The 20,299-nt window shown below is 41.6% G+C and overlaps 9 protein-coding genes across 9 annotated transcripts; 5 read left to right on the forward strand and 4 right to left on the reverse strand.

Annotated features, from left to right (window-relative positions):
• Positions 1-209: 209 nt before the first annotated feature.
• Positions 210-1,584, forward strand: SS1G_02002 (hypothetical protein; the record flags this gene model as incomplete). The annotated part of the gene is made up of 3 exons (XM_001597756.1): positions 210-568; positions 789-1,399; positions 1,439-1,584. 3 exons carry the CDS (start codon positions 210-212, stop codon positions 1,582-1,584), a joined length of 1,116 nt encoding a protein of 371 aa, XP_001597806.1.
• Positions 1,585-2,021: 437 nt separating this feature from the next.
• Positions 2,022-3,171, reverse strand: SS1G_02003 (hypothetical protein; the record flags this gene model as incomplete). Its single annotated transcript, XM_001597757.1, has 3 exons — positions 2,022-2,068; positions 2,185-2,815; positions 2,872-3,171. 3 exons carry the CDS (start codon positions 3,169-3,171, stop codon positions 2,022-2,024), a joined length of 978 nt encoding a protein of 325 aa, XP_001597807.1.
• Positions 3,172-4,573: 1,402 nt separating this feature from the next.
• On the reverse strand, positions 4,574-5,443 carry SS1G_02004 (hypothetical protein; the record flags this gene model as incomplete). Its single annotated transcript, XM_001597758.1, has 1 exon — positions 4,574-5,443. One exon carries the CDS (start codon positions 5,441-5,443, stop codon positions 4,574-4,576), a length of 870 nt encoding a protein of 289 aa, XP_001597808.1.
• A 510-nt stretch (positions 5,444-5,953) lies between these two features.
• Positions 5,954-8,370, forward strand: SS1G_02005 (hypothetical protein; the record flags this gene model as incomplete). The annotated part of the gene is made up of 4 exons (XM_001597759.1): positions 5,954-6,026; positions 6,091-6,232; positions 6,795-6,881; positions 7,125-8,370. The coding sequence occupies 4 exons, from the start codon at positions 5,954-5,956 to the stop codon at positions 8,368-8,370; spliced, it is 1,548 nt and encodes a 515-aa protein (XP_001597809.1).
• A 2,274-nt stretch (positions 8,371-10,644) lies between these two features.
• On the forward strand, positions 10,645-12,602 carry SS1G_02006 (predicted protein; the record flags this gene model as incomplete). The annotated part of the gene is made up of 8 exons (XM_001597760.1): positions 10,645-10,755; positions 10,859-11,021; positions 11,111-11,275; positions 11,377-11,541; positions 11,649-11,795; positions 11,904-12,068; positions 12,181-12,348; positions 12,448-12,602. 8 exons carry the CDS (start codon positions 10,645-10,647, stop codon positions 12,600-12,602), a joined length of 1,239 nt encoding a protein of 412 aa, XP_001597810.1.
• A 346-nt stretch (positions 12,603-12,948) lies between these two features.
• On the forward strand, positions 12,949-13,122 carry SS1G_02007 (predicted protein; the record flags this gene model as incomplete). The annotated part of the gene is made up of 1 exon (XM_001597761.1): positions 12,949-13,122. One exon carries the CDS (start codon positions 12,949-12,951, stop codon positions 13,120-13,122), a length of 174 nt encoding a protein of 57 aa, XP_001597811.1.
• A 353-nt stretch (positions 13,123-13,475) lies between these two features.
• Positions 13,476-14,541, forward strand: SS1G_02008 (predicted protein; the record flags this gene model as incomplete). Its single annotated transcript, XM_001597762.1, has 4 exons — positions 13,476-13,575; positions 13,705-13,737; positions 13,889-14,292; positions 14,428-14,541. The coding sequence occupies 4 exons, from the start codon at positions 13,476-13,478 to the stop codon at positions 14,539-14,541; spliced, it is 651 nt and encodes a 216-aa protein (XP_001597812.1).
• A 1,650-nt stretch (positions 14,542-16,191) lies between these two features.
• SS1G_02009 (hypothetical protein) lies at positions 16,192-18,183 on the reverse strand (the record flags this gene model as incomplete). The annotated part of the gene is made up of 1 exon (XM_001597763.1): positions 16,192-18,183. One exon carries the CDS (start codon positions 18,181-18,183, stop codon positions 16,192-16,194), a length of 1,992 nt encoding a protein of 663 aa, XP_001597813.1.
• Positions 18,184-19,187: 1,004 nt separating this feature from the next.
• SS1G_02010 (predicted protein) lies at positions 19,188-20,039 on the reverse strand (the record flags this gene model as incomplete). The annotated part of the gene is made up of 1 exon (XM_001597764.1): positions 19,188-20,039. The coding sequence occupies one exon, from the start codon at positions 20,037-20,039 to the stop codon at positions 19,188-19,190; it is 852 nt and encodes a 283-aa protein (XP_001597814.1).
• Between the last annotated feature and the right edge of the window lie 260 nt (positions 20,040-20,299).

A 20,299-nucleotide genomic window follows, 5' to 3' on the forward strand; every position in this document is an offset into this window, starting at 1 on the left:
GAAATATTCACTTGAACCTGAGCTCTGTCATTTAAGTAGACTAATTTAATCCCCAACTTGTCACCTTTATTAATAACAGTTGTACCAGAAGCAGAAGAATTGAGAAATTGTACTTGAAATCATCAGTAACATCATCACATCAAAAGTTTTACTTGATAAATTCATGTTACTGGACATTTGCTCGGATAAAGGTTTCTCCGTACTCCACAATGAATTACTTTCACCGCCCTGCTTCTGCTTCAAAAGCTCAAGCTCGAGCTCAAGCTTCGACTTCACAATTTCTCTTCAATTCCTCCAGATCTCATCCTCAACCAAATATGGAGAACCATCGGCAACAAGAGGAGTCATCTACATCGGCAGTGGCTTCTCCAGCCGAATCTAAAAAGCCAAGGAAGAAGAAGGTTCTGTTGATGGGAAAATCAGGTTCCGGAAAGAGTTCAATGAGAAGCATCATCTTCTCGAACTATGTCGCAAAGGATACGAGACGATTGGGTGCAACGATTGACGTCGATCTTAGCCATGTCAAGTTTCTGGGAAATTTAACACTGAATCTGTGGGATTGTGGAGGGTAAGTTCTTATCGTCTCCTGTTTTTGAGCTTCTAAATAAACAGAGAGGCGGGGCAGCTTCCTCTATGAGTTGCATTGGAATCTTGGTAGATCCTGCAAGATATAAGATCACCTTGGCCCTTTAGTGCTGCTCGCAGGTTATCGACATCTAACTCCCTGTCGCTATATTCTTTTCTGCGGTGGAATTTCAGGCTCAATATGGCTAACAAAAGAAAACTAGGCAGGATGCATTCATGGAAAACTACCTCTCCCAGCAACGTCAACATGTCTTCTCAAGTGTCGGTGTACTAATATACGTTTTCGATATTGAATCTCGAGACTTTGACCGCGACCTTTTAACATATCGCTCGATCATTACAGCACTCACTCAATTCTCACCAACTGCAAGCATTTACGTCCTTGTACACAAAATGGATCTTGTCCTTCCGAACACACGTGAGGATAGCTTCCATCAAAAAATATTAGCCGTCAGATCCAAATCAGAATCTTTCAATATCGTACCATTTGCAACATCTATTTGGGATCAATCACTTTATAAAGCATGGGCGGAAATCATCCATGATCTCGTTCCAAATCTGGGAGAAATAGAAAGACATCTCTCTTCACTCGGAACTATCATTGAAGCTGAGGAAGTGCTCTTATTCGAGCGCTCCTCTTTCCTTGTTGTTTCAAGTTGGACATCGCCAGAAGGAGAAGCAAATCCTACGACGGATCGGTTCGAGCGCCTTTCAAACATCATCAAAAACTTTAAACAAAGCACTTCTCGTTATACCGGTACACCCAAATCCGCAGAACAGTTTAGCCTTTTTGAGTTGAAGATGCCAAACTTTTGTATGTTCGCTGTTAAATTTACAACCAATACCTATCTAGCGGCCATCCTTCCACCTGGAGAGGAACGATTTAATTGTGCTCTAGAGAACGCGAAGATAGCTGCGAGGGACTTTGAAGAGCTTGACAGTCCAGCGAGGAAAAGTGCTGATAGAGGGGCAACAACTACTGAGGCTGGGGTTATTTAAACATAACATGTGGTTCAATTGACAGATAGATGGTACTTTCAGATATGATGATATGATTTGATGGAAATGGGTGATGGCATGGCGTTGGATTCCGGAATACCCTTGGCGTTTTATGTACAGGTATACTTACAAATGGGCAGGTGAAGGCCCAACTATATGGTCGACTATAAGTTTTACATAAAGTTTTGATGCTAATTGTACTGTGGTACAAAGTTTACGCCCAATCTCGCGTGATGAGATCCTACCATATTGTACATACTCACACGAGACAGTGAATTGAGCCAATCAAGAGTGTCATAATTACAAAAAAATTGTTGAAGCTGATCTAAGAACCAAAAGAGTTCACCCAAGAAGATCAGATCACATTGGCACCCTTCACTACCGAATACCACTGATCTAGTAGTCCTAGAGCCCGACTGCTAAATCCCCTTGAACATTCATGAAAATGAATCCAAATCCACACCTAGGCCACAGAGCGTGGTATCTATATAACATATTAGCATATATCCTACACAACACATCTCTCTCTCTCGCTCAAAAAAAAAAAGAAAAGAAGAAAGAAAGAAAGACAAAAGAAACAAAAATCAAAAATATACACACCAAGATAATACTGCTTAGCCACCGCCTCCGTCCAACCCCCCATAAAAGTATCCACCGTATTCACCCCCGCCTCAAAATCATCCTGTACAGCCCACAACGGCAACTCACTCCCCACATCCGTACTCCTACTCGCAAACATCCCACTCCACTGATTGCCATTAGCATAGATACCCCATTTCAAGCCCGTCGCTTTGATCGCCGCAACCCATTGTTTAGCTAATTTTTCATTAGCTGCGGCGCCGAGATTCCATGCGTTACACGCGGATGTAGAGGCCGATGTGGGTTCGATGTCGAGCCAGAGCATCGTTATGTCCATGTTGTTGCTGGAGATTACTTGGAGATATTCGGATATTTGCGTGCTGATGCTTTTGCATTGGGGTTCGTTGCCGGTGGGGGTTCCCGTGCATGGGAATAGGTAGGAGTCTATGCGGGTGAATCCTGCTGCTTTGGCGTTTTTGTAGGAGGTGACGAAGTTACTGTCGACTTGGCCGCCGCTGCCGCATGCTTGTTCGTAGCCGCGGATGACGACGACGTCTTTGGTTTTCTTGGCGCATTGGAAGAATGTCGTGCTGCCGAGTTGCGAGATGTCGAAACCTAGGGAGCCGGTGCTTCCGCTACTTTTGATGCAGCACTGTTGGGTTTTAGTATGTGGTTTAATGGGAGTTTGAAGAATGGGGAGATTTGTACTTCGATATCGCTGGGTCCGGGACAGAGACCACTCTTGAAGGTGCCTCCGGAGCAGGATACAGATGTTGCTTGGCATGTTCCTTGTCCGCTAGAACATGTTGCTACGCAGCATTGATTGTTTGCGGCGCCAGGGCATGCACCTGCTATGTATTTCCCGTTGGTACAGGAAGTAGAAGTGCTCTGGCAGAAACCGGGACCGCTTGATGTTGAGCAGGCGGTTGATGCTCTGGGGATGAGAGGGTTACTTGAAGCTACAGCAATGATACCCGTGAAGGCGATGAAAATCTTAGATAAAGACATTATTGAAGATTTCTGAGCCGTTGACTGAGGGAGATTGGGAAGAATAAATGAGAATGTAGTTGAGGATGAGGAATAGGAAGATACTATATGTATATCCTTATATCCTCATTTTTTCTCAACGATCAACCTCATTAAGGATGGGATCGCCAAACTCCATTTCCACATTCTTCAGCCTCTCAAAATCTTATCGTTATTTTAAGTTTATTCCCGTTTTTGAGTGGTAGCGGTAGGTAGGATTATAGAATCCTTTTGTCAGCTCCTGTGCCGGTATGGTGCTATTGCGGTAGGTAGCATCACAGAATCCTTCCGGAGAGCCCATCAAAGAGTGTGACTATGGGGCCTTACAGGGTATCTCCACTACCACATGCTATAAAGAGGTTAATCGAATCTGGTGAATCAATCGAGATTAAGCCCAGTAAGTGTGCGTTTCAGCCCCTGTAATTTAGCGTTTGAATACTCTCACTAGAGCTGTAAATCGTTGCTTAAAGAAGGATAATTGTACTGGATCGAAAATTGAAAATAATCTAAAGTTAATATATACTAAAGTTTCATAGACTGTGTAGTATGTACTCAGCTCGAAATAATCGAGATTTAAACTGTAAGTTTGTTAGGGGGTACACTAGTGTTGATACTTTGTAAGGTTCTCTCGGGCCATATGGTTGTAGGTGCGCTCTCTGTAATCTCCTCCAGACGCGGGGCGGGAACTTGGGTAACCTTAGGCAACTTTGTGTTACATTCAGCCGCTTCTCGTTAGATATTACCTAGTAGGTAGGTAGGTGGGTGCCTGGACTTCTTGGTGTCATGTCATGCTTTGAGGAAACTGGGATAAATTGAAAAGAGCCAAAACTTCTCAGGTTGTTCCCTTGTGTAACGTAGATCATGTCGGCTTACCTAGGTATTTAAGCTTGGCTTTGGTTGTGACGCTGTGTGCTGCAACTTCCCAGTACAATGGTTAAGGTTGTCACCGTTGTATATCGATCTATTTTTGATCTCAAAGACTACCGAATCTTATTTTTATGACCACTGATACTACGATAACCTGATACCAATCGTCGTTGCATATGAGGGGTGTTTCCTTGGAGGACACCAGCAAGATCCTTTGGTTACATATCTAGCTGAGGTAAAGACAGTATTTGACTTACCCTTGATGTATATCCATTCCCAATTTATACCGCTGACATTACGAGGTTGATCACCACAACTCACTGCTCTTCAGAATGTTCCGGAAGCCTGGTGTAGACAGATACACAATAATTCCACTTGTATAACACAATGTTCAAAACCTGGGTATTAGTCTTAAGATGGCCAAAATTGTGATTGTGAATCGCGACATAGCGGCAGACGACCTTGAAGGTTACATTAAAGCGCAGAAATTCGAAACGACGAGCCGGATAAATTTTCGCTACCTTTGCTCTGACTCTCTTCCCTGAATATCCCGATCGTCTCCGTAGAAAAACCTCAAAATTGCGCCAGCAACCTTGATTCCATCGTGTCTTAGATGCGCGGTGTCTTTTCCTTGCTCCGCTACGTTCATATCCTCAATTCCACCACTCTCAACACGCATATCGATCTCACGATGTACAACTTGTTCATCAAACCCCAGATGTCCCTGACTGGTAAACAGCCTTTCCCTCAAGTACAGACCTTGAATCTTTGTATGTTCCGTACTGGCCCAGACCTCAACTCTGTCATCCTCAGAGAGCAAATCAGTTGTCGATGCCGAGGGAACGGTAGTCACCTGATCCTGATGCATTTGGTGTAGACTGAGTTTTTTGTCTTTCGTCTTGAATAATCTTTGGCCAACAGGAGTCAGATCCATTGGCGTATGTGCCAATTCCCAATTCCCGGCTGGTTCTTGTTCCACTTTTGCTCCCAATGCCCGTGACAATATCTGGTGACCGAAACAAACACCACTAAATTTCATATCCTTCCGTTCAATCCACAAAGTTCGCAAAAAATGTAGCAGCTCTTTAATCCATGGATTGTCCCCATGAGCATCGTACATGCTCCCTGTGATCAATATTGCATTGATAGATGGATCAATATCGGAAACCTTGGGAGAATGCCCATAATGACCATTTTCAGGATCATCAACAACATAATGCATTTCTGTCTCTATCTCCAATGGTGGATCGTGTTCTTTCCCAGCCTGTTTAAATAATGAGTTTAGAATATCACTATATCCACCCTTATTCTCCTTGACTTCTGGATGTGGCGAATCTGTCTCCAGAACCAGCATTCGGATAGGATCTCCGGATTCTTGAATTGTCATGGTTTTGAAACCAAACTGGTCCAATCTGAAAATATGTCGCGGTGGAATTATTCGAAATGAGGGGATTGGTTGTTGTTTTATTGCTGAATGAAAATATCCGTTCTTTGACCTTAATATCTGGCCAACCAAACGTTCAGGGCGAAATCTCATGATATTATATATCTTGAATAAAGCCCATGGAGAATGCGATATAAATCAATAAGGGCAACAAGGAATTCCCCATACCCGCTTAATTCGGCACTTAGCCAGTGCTGGGCATTTGGCACCGTCATGATGTACCACCTCTGCCATCATTTTTTATATGATGGAGAACTTTCCTTACCATTTTCTATATTTTATTGGCCCTATGGAACAAAGGGTTTTCTATGACCTTATGCCAAGTGCCAAGCTAAGACGCCAGAGCTTGTTAGCTGGTCAGTGACGTCAAATCATTGGATTCTTTATCCAACAACCCCCTTAAATATTATTATGTTCTTCGAAAGTCACGGGAATTATTTGAAAACATTCGAAATGCTTTGGTTGTTGGCGATGGGTGCACCCTTATTATGGATCGTGAATATTGACAGCTTGATCCACGTTCGAGGTTTTGTCGACTCTAAATAGTTTTGGCAGCGGGAAAAGAACATGAGCTAATTCATGCCTAACAGGGGGGAGACAAATGCATTCCATCGCTTGTTCAACCATCAAAACCACATTGAAATGGTTGCAGCCCGAAGACCGAGCTCAGTATCCTTTATCAAAAAAAATATTAGCCGCCCTTCAGCTGGTCAATTCCGGACATTTCGCTGGGTAAGGTAATGAACTCCTCACAATGGTCCCCACCATTCACAGAATTTCGCTTTATTTGTCGAGATCCTGTAGCATAACTCCTTGATTCTCTTTGCCTCTACAACGTCAGAAAACTACATCCCAAAGTGCAATTTTTTTCCATTGGGTTGGATCGACCGTACTTCAATGAAATCGAATCTTGGTCATGAGCGGGAACCATGTCATATGAGTATTTCCACTAAAACGGGGACGGGAAGTTTCCCACAGAATCGGAAAAACACAAGGATTTTCATGCACAGCGGCCACTGCATAAGTATACCTAGTGTATATTCCTGTCGGCTCGCCTTATCGGCACACTCTTTCAATTCAGATGATCCACCAGCTCATTCAAGCCAATCTGTACCGAGACACCGACAAGGGTCAATGCATGCATGCTATAAGAATCAGCTGGATGGTCGGTCGATTCGGATACTAGAACCTTGTTACATTTGAGTACACTTACAGTGTCTCCTGCAGCGCCCGTCCTGTCATCTTGAATCCTCCTTCCAGAAAAATAACCTCGCAAAAATGTTCCTGGTAATAGCGCCTCCACCACAGGTGAAACGAGAGGGAGAACAGATATCGGTCCCACTGCGAAAGAGAAGAGGATTACCAAAAGTTCACACAGGTTGTACGACATGCAAGTCTGACTCCCTGACTAGTCTACATCCCCTTTCCCAAGTGCTGACACGCAATTTACCAGAGCTCGACGAATCAAATGTGATGAAGGGAAGCCGGAATGTTATCGCTGTAAAATATTTTACAAGGGAACTTCTCAAAAGTGTGGTTATTTAACACGTGAATTTCCAAACTCTAGACAAGCTCTCGCAACCAAGAGAAACATCCTATCTAACAATGCCACTGAGAATATTAGATATGAACCTATAAGGAGCATTTCTGATGTTGAATTCGAAAGCCCTAAACATTCCCAATATTTTCGATTTTTCTGTAGTGATGTTACGACTCAAGTATTTGGTGGATTCTTTTCTGAGTTGTGGAACAGTGTTATCCTTCAAGCATGTCATCAGGAACCCTGTCTTCTCCAAGCTGTTTGTGCAATTGGGGCTCTCAGTAGGGTAATGAAGGCACGCAAGCAAGGTCAGATTATGACCATGAACGATGATTACAGATTCGCCGTACAAGAATACGGCAAAGCTCTCGGAGGAATCAAAAAGCTCGTACCGATTCGTATGACGTTGCTTGCTGCACTTCTTATATTTTCATTCGAGAATTTTCACGGAAATCATATGTCGGCAGTAACTCAGATTCAGAGCGCCGCGAAATTACTTCAGGATTGGATGAAAGATCGCGAAAAGCGTCAGATAACGGATCGAACCATATCACCAGCTCCCGATGTTATTGAAGATGCCATTTTTGCCACTTTTCATAGTACACACATTGGGTTAATATCTGCGATTGATCCCACCATAGCTGAAGCCCAAGATATCATGCACGGGACTCGAATGTATATTCCTAGTCCCGTTCCGGTCATGTTTACAAGCATTGATGATGCGGGTTACATTTTTACGGCGATTTGTAGACAGCTTATCAGCTTTCTCATGGACACGGCATCGCTTATTCGAGGAGAACAAGAACCTGCCAAAGAAGATATAACAGATTCAGCAATGTGGAATAAACGAATGCTCGATTGGTCTCCGGCAATGGCAGAGTTTGAGGGGATTTTAAACAATCTTGATCAATGGCAGCTTGCTTTCGAACCATTATTCAAGCGCACAAAAAAAGACGATATCAATTTTATTACAGTCTGCACGTTGAGAGTTAACTGGTTAACAACACGTAACGGATTTCACTTGGCTTTCTTCCCCAACACACCTGCTCATGTCTACCGAGCCATTTTTGAAGAAGTCATCGAAATTTGCAGGACAGTCGTTGCACATCCTAGTTTTGAAAAGGGCTTTGTATTCTATACTGGTGTTGTGCCATCACTGGCCGCGGCGGCCAGGTACGGAGCTATTTCTACTCGGAAAGAAGCTATTAAATTGCTGCTAGCTATTGTACCTAGGAGAGAGGGTAATTGGGATGCTGCAAATTGTGCTAGAGATGCTATTGTGGCTTTGAAGATGGATATCAAAAATAGAGATAATGTTCATAGGAAATGAAGAGGGTTGTGAAAGAGGTAGAGAATAGAATGTGATGCGTTCTTCATGGGATTAAAATGGCTAAGAGGTCAAATCATGGAGACCATTCTTATATACAGTAATGGATGTTCTCTTAAACAAGAGGGTGCAGTCTGTGTTGGGATGATTGTTATGGCAGGGAAATCTTTTGTGGAGGATAGGACAAAACCTGCTATAGTGGCCCGCTGGGAAATTTTAATTCAGAGCATCAAGCCGTCTAAAATGCAGGGACTTGATTTATTCTGTCTATACAGAACCAGTTGGTTAGAGCGGATAAGGCGTATATTTGTAGCTTTATTATCATATGATATATGCAGCGGGTGTCTGCTGTTTTTCAAACAGTACGAGTTCGAAGCTGGGTCTCGATAAAAGGATTGGACAATAGTCACTGTTCATCTTGGATAGACTCTCAGATATCATTTTGTTATTTCTTTTATTGTTTTTGAAATATGAAAAATACTTAATCTACCTATTTCTATACTTGATTTTGTTAGTTTTGTGAATTTTTGTTGTTTGTTCTAGATGGCTGGATGATATCAAATGATATATTAGACGAATCTAGAATTCTCAACTCCTTCCCTAAGCTGACAAGTCTGGAAAATCTTTTCCGATATACTACGATAGTTGCCTAATAATTAAAATTACTTTTGTTTGTTTTCCAGATAATGGTTGCGGGGTAGAGGATACTGGAGTGGTCGAGAACGAAAAGGAATAATTATATGACAATCAAAATGATAATCAAAATGATGCTGGTTTCCGAACAAAGCAACCAACAAGAAAAGCAAAATCAATATCCACCCAAGTTTTCATGGATAAGTTCCTGCAGGCATCTTACGCTTTTGACAAGATTCTGTTGGGTTTCTGTTTGTGGGAATACAAGATTATTCACTTGGAAAAATATTCAATTATGATTGCCTTGGAAAGATTGCTGTGGAAACCATTGTTTTTGATGTACTTCTGCCATAGCAAAATAGGAGCACAATCACAAATATTGTTCTTAATTGCTGAAATTACTCAAAAATGAAGAGCCCGCAGCGAAGAATAGATGAGAAACTTATCCCAATAAAAAATAGTTATTCTTCACCACACTGTAGCCTACACAAACGAAATCCATAACATCGACTTCATTGAAGTCTTTCAGCCTTGAATTATCACAAAACATTTAACAAATAGTATCAGAATATTCCTTCAACCTGATTTTCCCCTCGCCGCTCTTTCCTCTCGCTATTTTGGCTGTGCAGAATTCACTTATTTAAAATCTTAATCTCGATTTATTTTCTCAATATCCTTCTTCTTCTCCACAACCTCAATAATCTTCTACAATTTCTATCAACTTTGATAATGCTTTGATCGTCTATCTATTTTCATCTATTGCTGAATATCTCTCGAGGATTGTGAGTATTCTTCTTCTTCTTCTTGCTACTATTACTATATACTTGTATACAAATCTTGGGAGATATGGGAACTGATTTGGATTTTTAGATCGTCGTCGTAGATCGCACAAGTCGCGCGCACACTACAATATCAAATCAAACAACAAATACCAAACACCTACCCAAACAAAGTAAGATACTATTCTTCCTATTACCTCTCTCTATCTATCCTCGAGCACTTCTCTCTGTCGATCATATTCTTGTCTATCTTGACAAATACATTCTCCTGGTAATTGTCGCGAGGTGGGCTTGTGGGATCTTCCGATCTACTTCACCTTTGCTTGGGCATATTCACATTCACTGTTTGTCATGTACTAGCGATTTTGTCATCGCTATTTTCTCCTCTTACTTCCACTTCCTTTCCAACTTCTTCTACTTCCTTTTCCACTTCCAGCTCTTCTACCCTCTACCTTTTCCTCACTCTTACTACTCGGCTTCATATCCATTATACAACTAACCAAACTCAAATAATCATACATTCATACTGATATATCTACCACAGAACTTCCAATAACGCAGTCATGCCTAATTGGAAAACCTATGAAGCTTCTGGTATGTTTATCAGACACACTCCTCTTCAACTATACTTACTCGATGGTTACAGTCCGCCTCCTTTCCGCCATCGTCGCTGCCCACCCTAATCTCAAGCTCGATTACAATGGTTAGTGAAAATTTCCTCATAACTTTATCTTCCTCATCGGTTCAAACGCGTTTTCAACGATCTTTAAAAATTGTTCATTTCTTTTGTCTTTGGTTCCTGGTTTTACCAGGGGCATCCGGATGTTGCGGAGATGAGTCGAACTATCATCAAATTTGGACACGAATGACTGGCATCAAACGAAATGCCGAACTACTTCGAAAAGCTGTCGAAGCCGGTGTTAATCCATCCACTGTCAATCTCGAAGATGGTGCAATCGTCAGGAAAGGTATCATCGTGGGGCATGAGTTATTTTTGTTCATCTTTTGTCCTTCGAGCACATTACACATTTTTCCTGCAATTCTTCTTGTTTCTATATTGATTTTCGTGTAGAAATCAGTGTTCGGTTTGGAGGAATTGTACAGCCTCTGCACTTTACAACAGATTTAGGCGTCTGGAGTCAGATGCCAAATTAATCAACGCTGCCGTTGACAGAGGAGAAGATCCCATCTTTGTGAATGTGGGCGATACCAATGGCAATTTTGCCTGCAAGGGAAAGGGTGGTAATGAGTTGATATTTATTCTCATTTCTCAACTTTTACATCACACAAGCACATGTTTATCCCGTTTGCCTGCACTAATTTCACGCTAGCGATTTCTGAGCTCATGGGATCGGCAACTCCAGCTAGTCATATCCAATCTCAGCACCGGGAAACTATTAAGCTACTTAGCGAGCGTTTGATTGCCATGCGTGATGCTGGTGAGGATTGCAAGGATGTCGATTTGACAGACTTGGGTTCTCGCAGATACAAGGCTGGTCAGGAAGTTCTGTCTATGTTTTCAGAACTTTCCTTTACATCTTCACATAGCACCAAGCACCTTTCTTTCGTCTTTGAATCTCACTGATATCCCCGTTAGTGGTTGCTGCAAAAATGGGATCAGATGTCACACCCAATGGAATTAAAGCACAATTTTCTCGAAGCTTTAAAGTTTTGGCTGCTCGTCAGAATGCTTTATTAGATGCTGACAAAGACCCCAAGGATGCTAGTTTGGATAACTTGGGTAGTCAACAAAAGCTTGGTGGTATTTTCGCTCCCGAAAACTTTGTTTATTTTTGCGGAACATCATCACATTCCCACAACACCATACACACTTTCCTATCGTTTGAAAATAACTAATCCCAACTCCAGAGGTTGCCAAGTATATGGGCTCTGATGTCACTGCTCTAGCTGTCAAGATGTGGTATAATACCAAAGTTAGAGCTCTTTCACGTCGTCAAATCGCTATGGTTGACGCCGGTGAAGATCCTTTGGATGCCTTAAACAGCTTGAAAGGTGGTCAGAAGCTCTTTCAATAATCTGCATTCAGTTCTCAACATCTCATTTCACCACAGCACATACACAAGATTCCATTATGTTTGAGTTACACTGATGTGAAAACCACAGAAACTGCTAGAATCATGGGATCAGACACCACTGCTTCATCTCTCAAACATCATTTTCAACGCACAGTCAAGCTTCTTGGCCGTCGTCAGATGTCGATGCTTGCAGAGGGTAATGATTCTAAGGATGTCAGCCTTGACAAGCTAGGCTTAACTGAATCCAAAGGTGGTCAGAAGTTCTGTCTTCATCTACTCTAGAGTTTTTAGGAACCATTCATCACAGCATATGCATCAAAAATATCACATCATCGTTTGGACAGCACTGATACGTTAACTACTAGAGATTGCTGCAATAATGGGATCAGATGTTTCCACTGAAGCCATTAAACAACAAATTGGCAAGCGTATTAAGGTCATTGGCAGTCGTCAAACCAAAATGCGTGCAGCTGGTCAAGATCCTAAGAATGTCGACTTGGAAGATTTAATGTCTTCCAAGAAAGACAAAGGTGGTCAGGAGTTCTGTCTTATCTTCTACTCTCTACTTCTCCACCTCATATCACACAACACTTCCATTGACTTCACATCCAACCATGACTGATTAATAACAGAAATGGACAAACTTGTGGGAGATTTTACTGTTGGCGGTATTCGATTCCAATTCGATACCCGCTACAAAGTTATTGGTGAAGGTCAAAAAGCCATGCTGGCTGCTGGTCAAAATCCATCCGTCGTTGATATTGTCACTAGTGGCAAGACTGCTTAGAAGTTCTACCATGTTTTAATACTTTTTTGATCTATTCCCTTGCACTTTCATACACAAGATCACAAATCTGTATTAAGCACATATTAACTTTATCCCAGAAGTTCAACAATGTTTTGGTTCAGATTCTACTGTGGGAGGAATCAAATTCCAATTTGCTACCGCGATCAAGAAAAATGTTGATCAGATTCGCAGTGCGAGAGCTGCGGGCAAGGACTGCAAGGATATTATGTTCAATTCTAATGGTCTCTTGGATTCTTTCGATTTTTTCTTTCATGCTCATTTACACACATATTTCCCTAGCACTTCACAACCATCGTGTTCTGGTTATTAATGTTAGTCAACAGAAATGGCGAAGCACTTCGGTTCTGATTCAGACGTCAACTCAATGAAATGGCAATTTCGCGGTATCAGAGCTGGTGCTAAGATACAACAAGATGCGTTAGCCAACGGAAAGGATCCCAAAGACTTCAACGTCCTTGTTAATCCCGACTCCAGAAAGCGCGATGGCAAGTCTGCTTGAACAACTAATACTTTCTGATTCTTTTCTTTCATTTCTTTCTTTCCTTAACAAAAAAGCTCAGAATTAAAATTAGTCTCCTCATAGAAATTTCCAATATGTTCGGAAAGGACTCTACCAAGGGCGGAATCGAATTTCAATTTCGAACTCTTAGAGCCAATGGTGCTCGCCAGCGCGAAGCTTTCGAAAATGGCATTGATCCACAAACCCTCAATATTGGTGCTATGAATGGCAAATGCGAGAACTTCCCTATTACATCTTTCCAAGATTTCATTATCTAGCACTCACACTCATTAGCACTACATTTCCTTGCTTAACTATTCAATACATGATAAATATTAATATACATCATAGCAATGGCAAAGTGGTTGAACGACGGTCGTACCGCATCTGCTTTGGAGCATCAATTTCGACCCATCAAGGCTGCTGCTAAGAATGCATCATGCAATTCCCCCTGTTCCTTTAGCGTTGCTTTACACGCTCTCCGTCAAATTCTATCCTTATTTCATATTTCATATCGTCTTACCATCCATCCATCATCGCTACCACTCATCTCTACAGGAATATCCTACTAACATCTTTCAGCCACCGCCGAAAAATTCGGTGATGGTACAACAGGTAAGGCTATATCCACCTGATTCGAAAGGTATGTCCCCCGTTTCTCCTCATTCTCACAATTTTTACCAAAAATCTAACAAACCCAACAGAATGCTCAAAGAACCCGCCTGGGATCTGAACTCCCAACCAAAAGGTACTAACAACCCCCTAGGAAGCACCCCCAAAAAAACCCGCGCACCGCGTAACCCCTCCAAGAAAACCCCCAAGAAAACCGCCCTATCCAGCAATGAAGAAGGAGACGACGATTCTGATCTCGAAATGAATACTCCCTCTAAGAAATCCTCCCCCGTCAAAAAAGAATCTATGAATAAAGTTAAAGGCGGACGGGTTGAGAAGAAAAATGGAACTCCTGCTCGTGCGGCTAAGAATACGGTTAAGAGTTATATTGATAGTGATGATGAGGAATATGATGATGAGTTGATTATTAAGGATGAGGATACTAATGCGTATGATTTTGGGCGCGCGGCGGATGGTGATGAGGATATGCTTGGTGGTGGTGGTGGGGGATTTTTGGGTCATGGTCATGGTAATGGTCGGGGGAAATGGAAGTGGTGGGTTTGTGGAGGAGGAGAATGATTTTTTTGATTCGGAGTCTTAGGTTGTTATATTTTGGGTGGATGGGGGTTGGTGATGAGATAAGATGGGTGGAATGGGATGGGAGTCTATTACTTTGCTGGTTGATTTGAATAGGAAGCTGGTGCTGAGGTATTCAGTCGATGCTTCATATTGGCCTTCGACACTCTTACCCTTTTCTTTTCTAGTCAATTGGCTTTCGACTTTCGACCTCCTCATCTCATCCCATAACGCCTCATCTCTACAATACCATACCCTCACTTACCAAAACCCTCTCACAAATAAGACGAACACATCAATTTTCCACTCCAAATTTCACGCATTCAACTCCTTTCCGCCAAAATTTACTTCGTTTACTTTAGTTGGTTGGCTTCTTCAATCTCGTCGTTTACCTCTTCACGGAAATTTACTCAATTCAGCTGTTCATCACTTCACTACTTCATCCCATTTCAACCTCCGTATCACAATTCGTTCGCATACTCTCACTCATTCTCACTCTCAGCAAACAAATCATCATCACATCACATCAGCACTCAATAATATCCTACCCTACTGCAGGGACTTACTTGATGATTGATTGATACTCAGTTACTTGCTTAACTTCTCGCTTGGGATTTATTTCTTATTTCCTATAGGAATAAGAATAAGAAGAAGAAGAAGAAGAGATAGAATGAGGGATGTGGTTCCTGATCTCGAGTTAATTCTTGAGTTTTTCTCCGCGGATTTCCGAGGATGGGAAGGGGATAGGGATGGGGATATAAACGGATGAATTGATGAATGGATAAATGGATGAGCTATTGATCTTTGGAAAAAGCATTGCTGGATTTCATTTCTAGTTTTTTTTCTTTTCAATTTTTCCTCTTTTAATTTTTTAATTTTTGGTTTTTTTTTTTCATTTCTTTGGTTTCATTTCATTTACTGCTGAATTTCGGGGTTGTGGTTGGGGTTGGAGTTAATTATTCAATGAATTGATGGACAGAACAGAGGAAAGATGGATGGGTGGATAATGATATCAGCAAGGAAAGGGAAGACAGAGAAGAAGGGCAGAAGAAGATATGCTTGTGCTTGTGCTTATGGATGAAACGAAACGAAATGGAATGATATGATGAATTGAGAATTGACGCACTAGGACGGATGGGCTGGAATGGGAAGGAAAGAATGGGATGGGATGAGATGCGCATATCTGATTTCTTTACATATGTTTCTGTTTCTTTTCTTTGGTACTTATTTTTCTTTTAATTTCTTTTAATTTGGTTTCCTTGGTTCGGTTTGGGTTAGTTGGTTTAGTTTAATCAAGTTATTTGAATACAATTTTTTTTTAATTCAATCACTTCAATCATTTCTTTAATTTGATTCAGTTCGGTTAGATATAATAAGTGAATGAATGAATGAATGAATGAATAAATAAACTATAAACGAATTACTTTTCTATTAAAATGATTTATAATTTTATATTTAATCTTTAATACACAAATACACACTCACTTACCCTCTCGCTCGATTAATAAGTAAATCAATCCACTTTTCTCATCTCTCCTATCTCATCTCGCCTCCTCTCACCTCATGTCGCCTCTATCCTAACCCCTTTAAATCCCTCTTTCTCACCTCCTTAATCTAGTCTAATTTCACCTCTCTACTCTTCAAATACAATAAAGAACTTTACATTCATTTTTTATATTTACCCTACACACCTGCGCCTACGCCAACAACCATTCGCGTTATGAGCACACCTACAAGTACACGCACAACTATATACTTCCGTACTGTATCCTTTAATATTGCGATTATAAATGCATCCCTAAATCCATTGTATCGCATCGCATGGCATAGGATCCAGCATCCAGCATCCATCGCAATACATTGCAACATCTACCACCCACCTCAATTCAAAAGAACATCCCATAAACCCTCACCTTCAACATAAGCATGATGAATAACATTAACCAGCCAAACATCCTCTTTAATACCATCAATAACCTTCCTCGTCTCACTATCCTTTCCATAAACCCTAGCCCATTCACCCCAAATACCAAAAGCTTCTTCAGCCCAAGCTCTAAAACTAACTTCTTCAATGATCGTTGGGGTGATGATTTCTTTTCCTGGGAATGCTCCCCATGTAACTGCGTTTGTACTTCCTATTGCTTCATCACTAGATATAAAATCTCCTTTGGCATTTGAGGCGTAGAAGGAGACGGTATCACGAAGAGCAGGGGATGTAAGTTTAGCTTGGAGGGCTTCCCAATCCGAAGTAGGGAGGAAAAGTTCTACAAAAGCTTTTTGAAAAACGAAACCATTTTTAGGTCCCCATCCAAAGATTGAATCGGTGGATTTGACTCCATTGACAGCTGGTTGAGAAGCCACTGTCCACCAACCTTTCTTATTCAGACTGAGGAGTTGTTTTTTGATAGAGTTGGTTTCTTCATTAAGACCTTCTTCACTCCAAGGAATGGCAGTGAGTTGACCTTCTAAGTGACGAATGAAGATATCGGTAATATCAGCTCTGGAACTCGGATGACCCCATAATTTGATAGCTTGATTGATAGACATGTGAAGTGAAACACCATATCCATCAATTTCTCCATAAGCAGGAGAACGAGCATCACCCCAGCGACCATTAGGAAAGTCATCCCATGTGGCTTCTCGACCAAGACTACCTTCCCCTTCACTTATTGCAAGAGTATTGGCTCGAGAATTAACCGCCTCAGCTGGAACACCAGCTTCTAGTGCTGTAGCTTCAAAACTAGGATTTGAGGTTTGTGGTGCGGTAATTATGATACGGTTGTAAGGATCAGATCCAACCGATGATCGACGTCTCGAACTACGTCTGTGAGAACCACTGTGAATAGACAACAAATCTGCGATATCAGGAATAGTAGGAACGTATTCTGGTTCCAAAGCCGCAACAGTTTCAGCATCCGGAATGAGTTCGGTTCGTTCCAAGATGAAGGATACTGCTTTTTCCAAATTAAGAGTATAGAAATGAAAACCTCGAGGACCAGAATACTGTGATTTTGTACTTTTCAAATGTTCAACCATTTCACTCAAAATATCCACTCCTACTTTCTTCACCATCTCATCATCACCTCTAACTTCATCCAATCTTCTTATAATATTCGTAGGTAGTTTCGCATGGCTAAGTTTCGTAGTTCGCTTGATCATTTGGTAACTCTGTATTGGCATCATACCGGGTATGATTGGAATGGTTTTGAATGCTCCACTTGGGTGATCTCGTAACCTTTGTTCAAATGTATCGTATGCATCCACATCGAAGAATAATTGAGTCATGATGAAATCCGCGCCCGCTTGAACTTTTTCAACCAAGTAAGGCAAATCATGTTCGAGGCTCTGTCCTTCTGGATGTCCTTCATCTGCATGACCTTCTGGATACGCCGCCACTCCCACGCAAAAGTAATCCCCATATTGTTTTCTAATGTATCGTACCAAATCAATTGCCCATTCAAACTCCCAGTCCATGGCAGGTAAATCACCATTCTTCTCATCCACAGCACGATATTCGTCACTCCTCGGCGGATCACCTCTCAAAGCCAATATATTTCTAATTCCCAAAGCTTTCGCATCTTCCAATGCTTGATCCACCAATGCTCGACTCATGTTTGTGCAGGTTAAATGTAGACACGTTGTGAGTCCTAGATCTCTCTGGCATAACTCCGCGAGCTCCAATGACTTGGTCGCAGTAGATCCACCGGCTCCCCAAGTAACGGTGACGAATAGAGGCCTTAATGCTCGAGACATTCGATCGAGACGAGCGCGTAGATTCGAGGAACCCATTGAGGTCTTTGGTGGAAAGAATTCGAGGGAAAAGTAATTGGTGTCTGGCGGCAATGCCGCAATCTTTTCTGTAATTTTCTCCATTTGGTTGGATTTATATCTTCACGAATTCCGTCAAACGCGATCGGATAATTGTTGAATTGATCGAAGTATTTCTTGTTGTGTTGTATCTTTGAATTTGTTGTTGGATTTATATGATGCAAGGCTGGTTGATGAATGAATGGCGGGGCTACTTTTTTCTTTAGTGGGATGCTATCAAGTGATGATAAAATTATGTAGTAGGGAATACCGCCACTTGAGTACTCCGTGCTGTACTTGTGCTGTACTTGTAAGGATTGATTAACTTATCTGGGACGATAGATCTAGAAATTGACACATATATAAAATCTCCTTTTTACTTCAATTCATCCACTCTTCCCAAGAAATTACTCATAATTTACAGAAAAAGTCATCTATACATTCATTACTAAATTCGCCCCAATACTATATATTGAAATAAATACATACTACACAAGGCATACAGGAGCTTGCAGCTCACAGCTTACGAATAAACAATGAATTATTTGCATGATCAAATACTATATCAAAGAATTCTCCGAGTTCATACGAAGACTTTGATTTGATATATTTTCATTATTGTCCGTGGCCCTGAGCTTACTTGCTATTGTAATCTCATCATCCACAAAGTATTATTGACGGAGTTATTATCACCAGAATATCATGAGCTTGTAGGTACCTATCTAAAGCAAATTTTTATGTATTATTCAATCTATTTTTTTTTCAATTTGTCCCTAAATCCCAAATACCTTAACCAATTTGTATCCTTCCATTATCTCAAACTTTGATGTCTTGATAAATGTGTTCCTACTTCCTAACTCCCAACTTTTAGACGCCCTAGCCAACTTCCATCTTTCCATTGTTTCAGACTTCGATGCCTTGATAAATATATTCCCAAATTCCAACTTTTAAACACCTTAACCAATTTCCATCTCCGCCTGTAACTACACCTGTAATCCCCTTTGATATCTTGATAAATGCATTACCAATTCCCAACTTCTAAACAACCCTAACCAATTCCACCTCCACCACTACCTATGAGAAGCCGCTTGCAAGTCCTCCAAAACCCTCTCCACAATATCTCTCTTGTACCATTTATCCATATTGAAGTACTCCATCCAGACCTTACGACAAGAGAAAGTTTGCCAAAACGAAGCCGTTACCCAAGTTGGGTATATGATAGAGTCCGCTGGTGGTGGACGATTGGGATCATGAGGAACCGTTGAAGTAGTAGTAAAACCCCAATATTCAATGGTAGTATATGAAGTCCTGCGTGGATTACGAGTAACGGTTCTCACCCTTCCTGACAAGACAAAGTCAGGACCTGGATCGCTACATTGAGGTCTTGGTAAGGTTATATATGGATCATATTGCCATCTAGAGAGCCAAAGGCCAGCTGGAAGTTCTTCGGTTGATGCGCCACCGACAACCTCATCTTCAGGTTGAGATTTTGGGAGTAAATCTTCTAATGTTGCAGCGCGCGTGATGGTCATAAGAGTAGTCGGGTCTGGGGAGCCAATTTTAATTGGTGGTGGTGTAATCGTTGGAAATTGACTGTTAGTTGATGATGCAGTCGGTTGGAAATGATTCCCAATGGGTGTTGCGGTAGCCTGCGAGAAAGCAGCGCGAATGGGCGCTGCGGTCGGCGAGAAACCGGTGGCGGTCGGCTGAGAAAATCCAATGCCAATGGGTGCTGCGATTGGTGATGCAGTAACTGCACGTTGCGAAAGAATGGCTGTTGGGCTGGGAGTCGAAAGTGCCAGAGGACCTTTCGGGCAAGTTGTTTTAATGCAACGGTGAGTACCTTCTCTTATCCTGGGTGCTGCTTGAAGAACAGGAACTGAGACAACAAATTCATGACCGTCATCGTTGAATGTAGCCATCATTCGTCGAATGGCAACTTCCTCTCTATTACAACGATGCATGAGCGCCCAATCTTCTCCCGTAGTTGCAGCATTGACAGCACCACATTGGAGAACTATTTCTTGTTCATTAATCTTCACCCAATGTGCTTCGTCATGATTATCGAGATCATTTCACTGATTACGAGTTTGAAGGTCCCTTTAGGGTTCGATATAATGGGGATCTTTTTCCTACCCAAGACGATTAGTTTATCCGAAAGCATCCATTCGTTGGATACCAA

The sequence above is a fragment of the Sclerotinia sclerotiorum genome, genomic scaffold (assembly GCF_000146945.2).
Source record: "Sclerotinia sclerotiorum 1980 UF-70 scaffold_2 genomic scaffold, whole genome shotgun sequence".
NCBI lineage: Eukaryota > Fungi > Ascomycota > Leotiomycetes > Helotiales > Sclerotiniaceae > Sclerotinia > Sclerotinia sclerotiorum.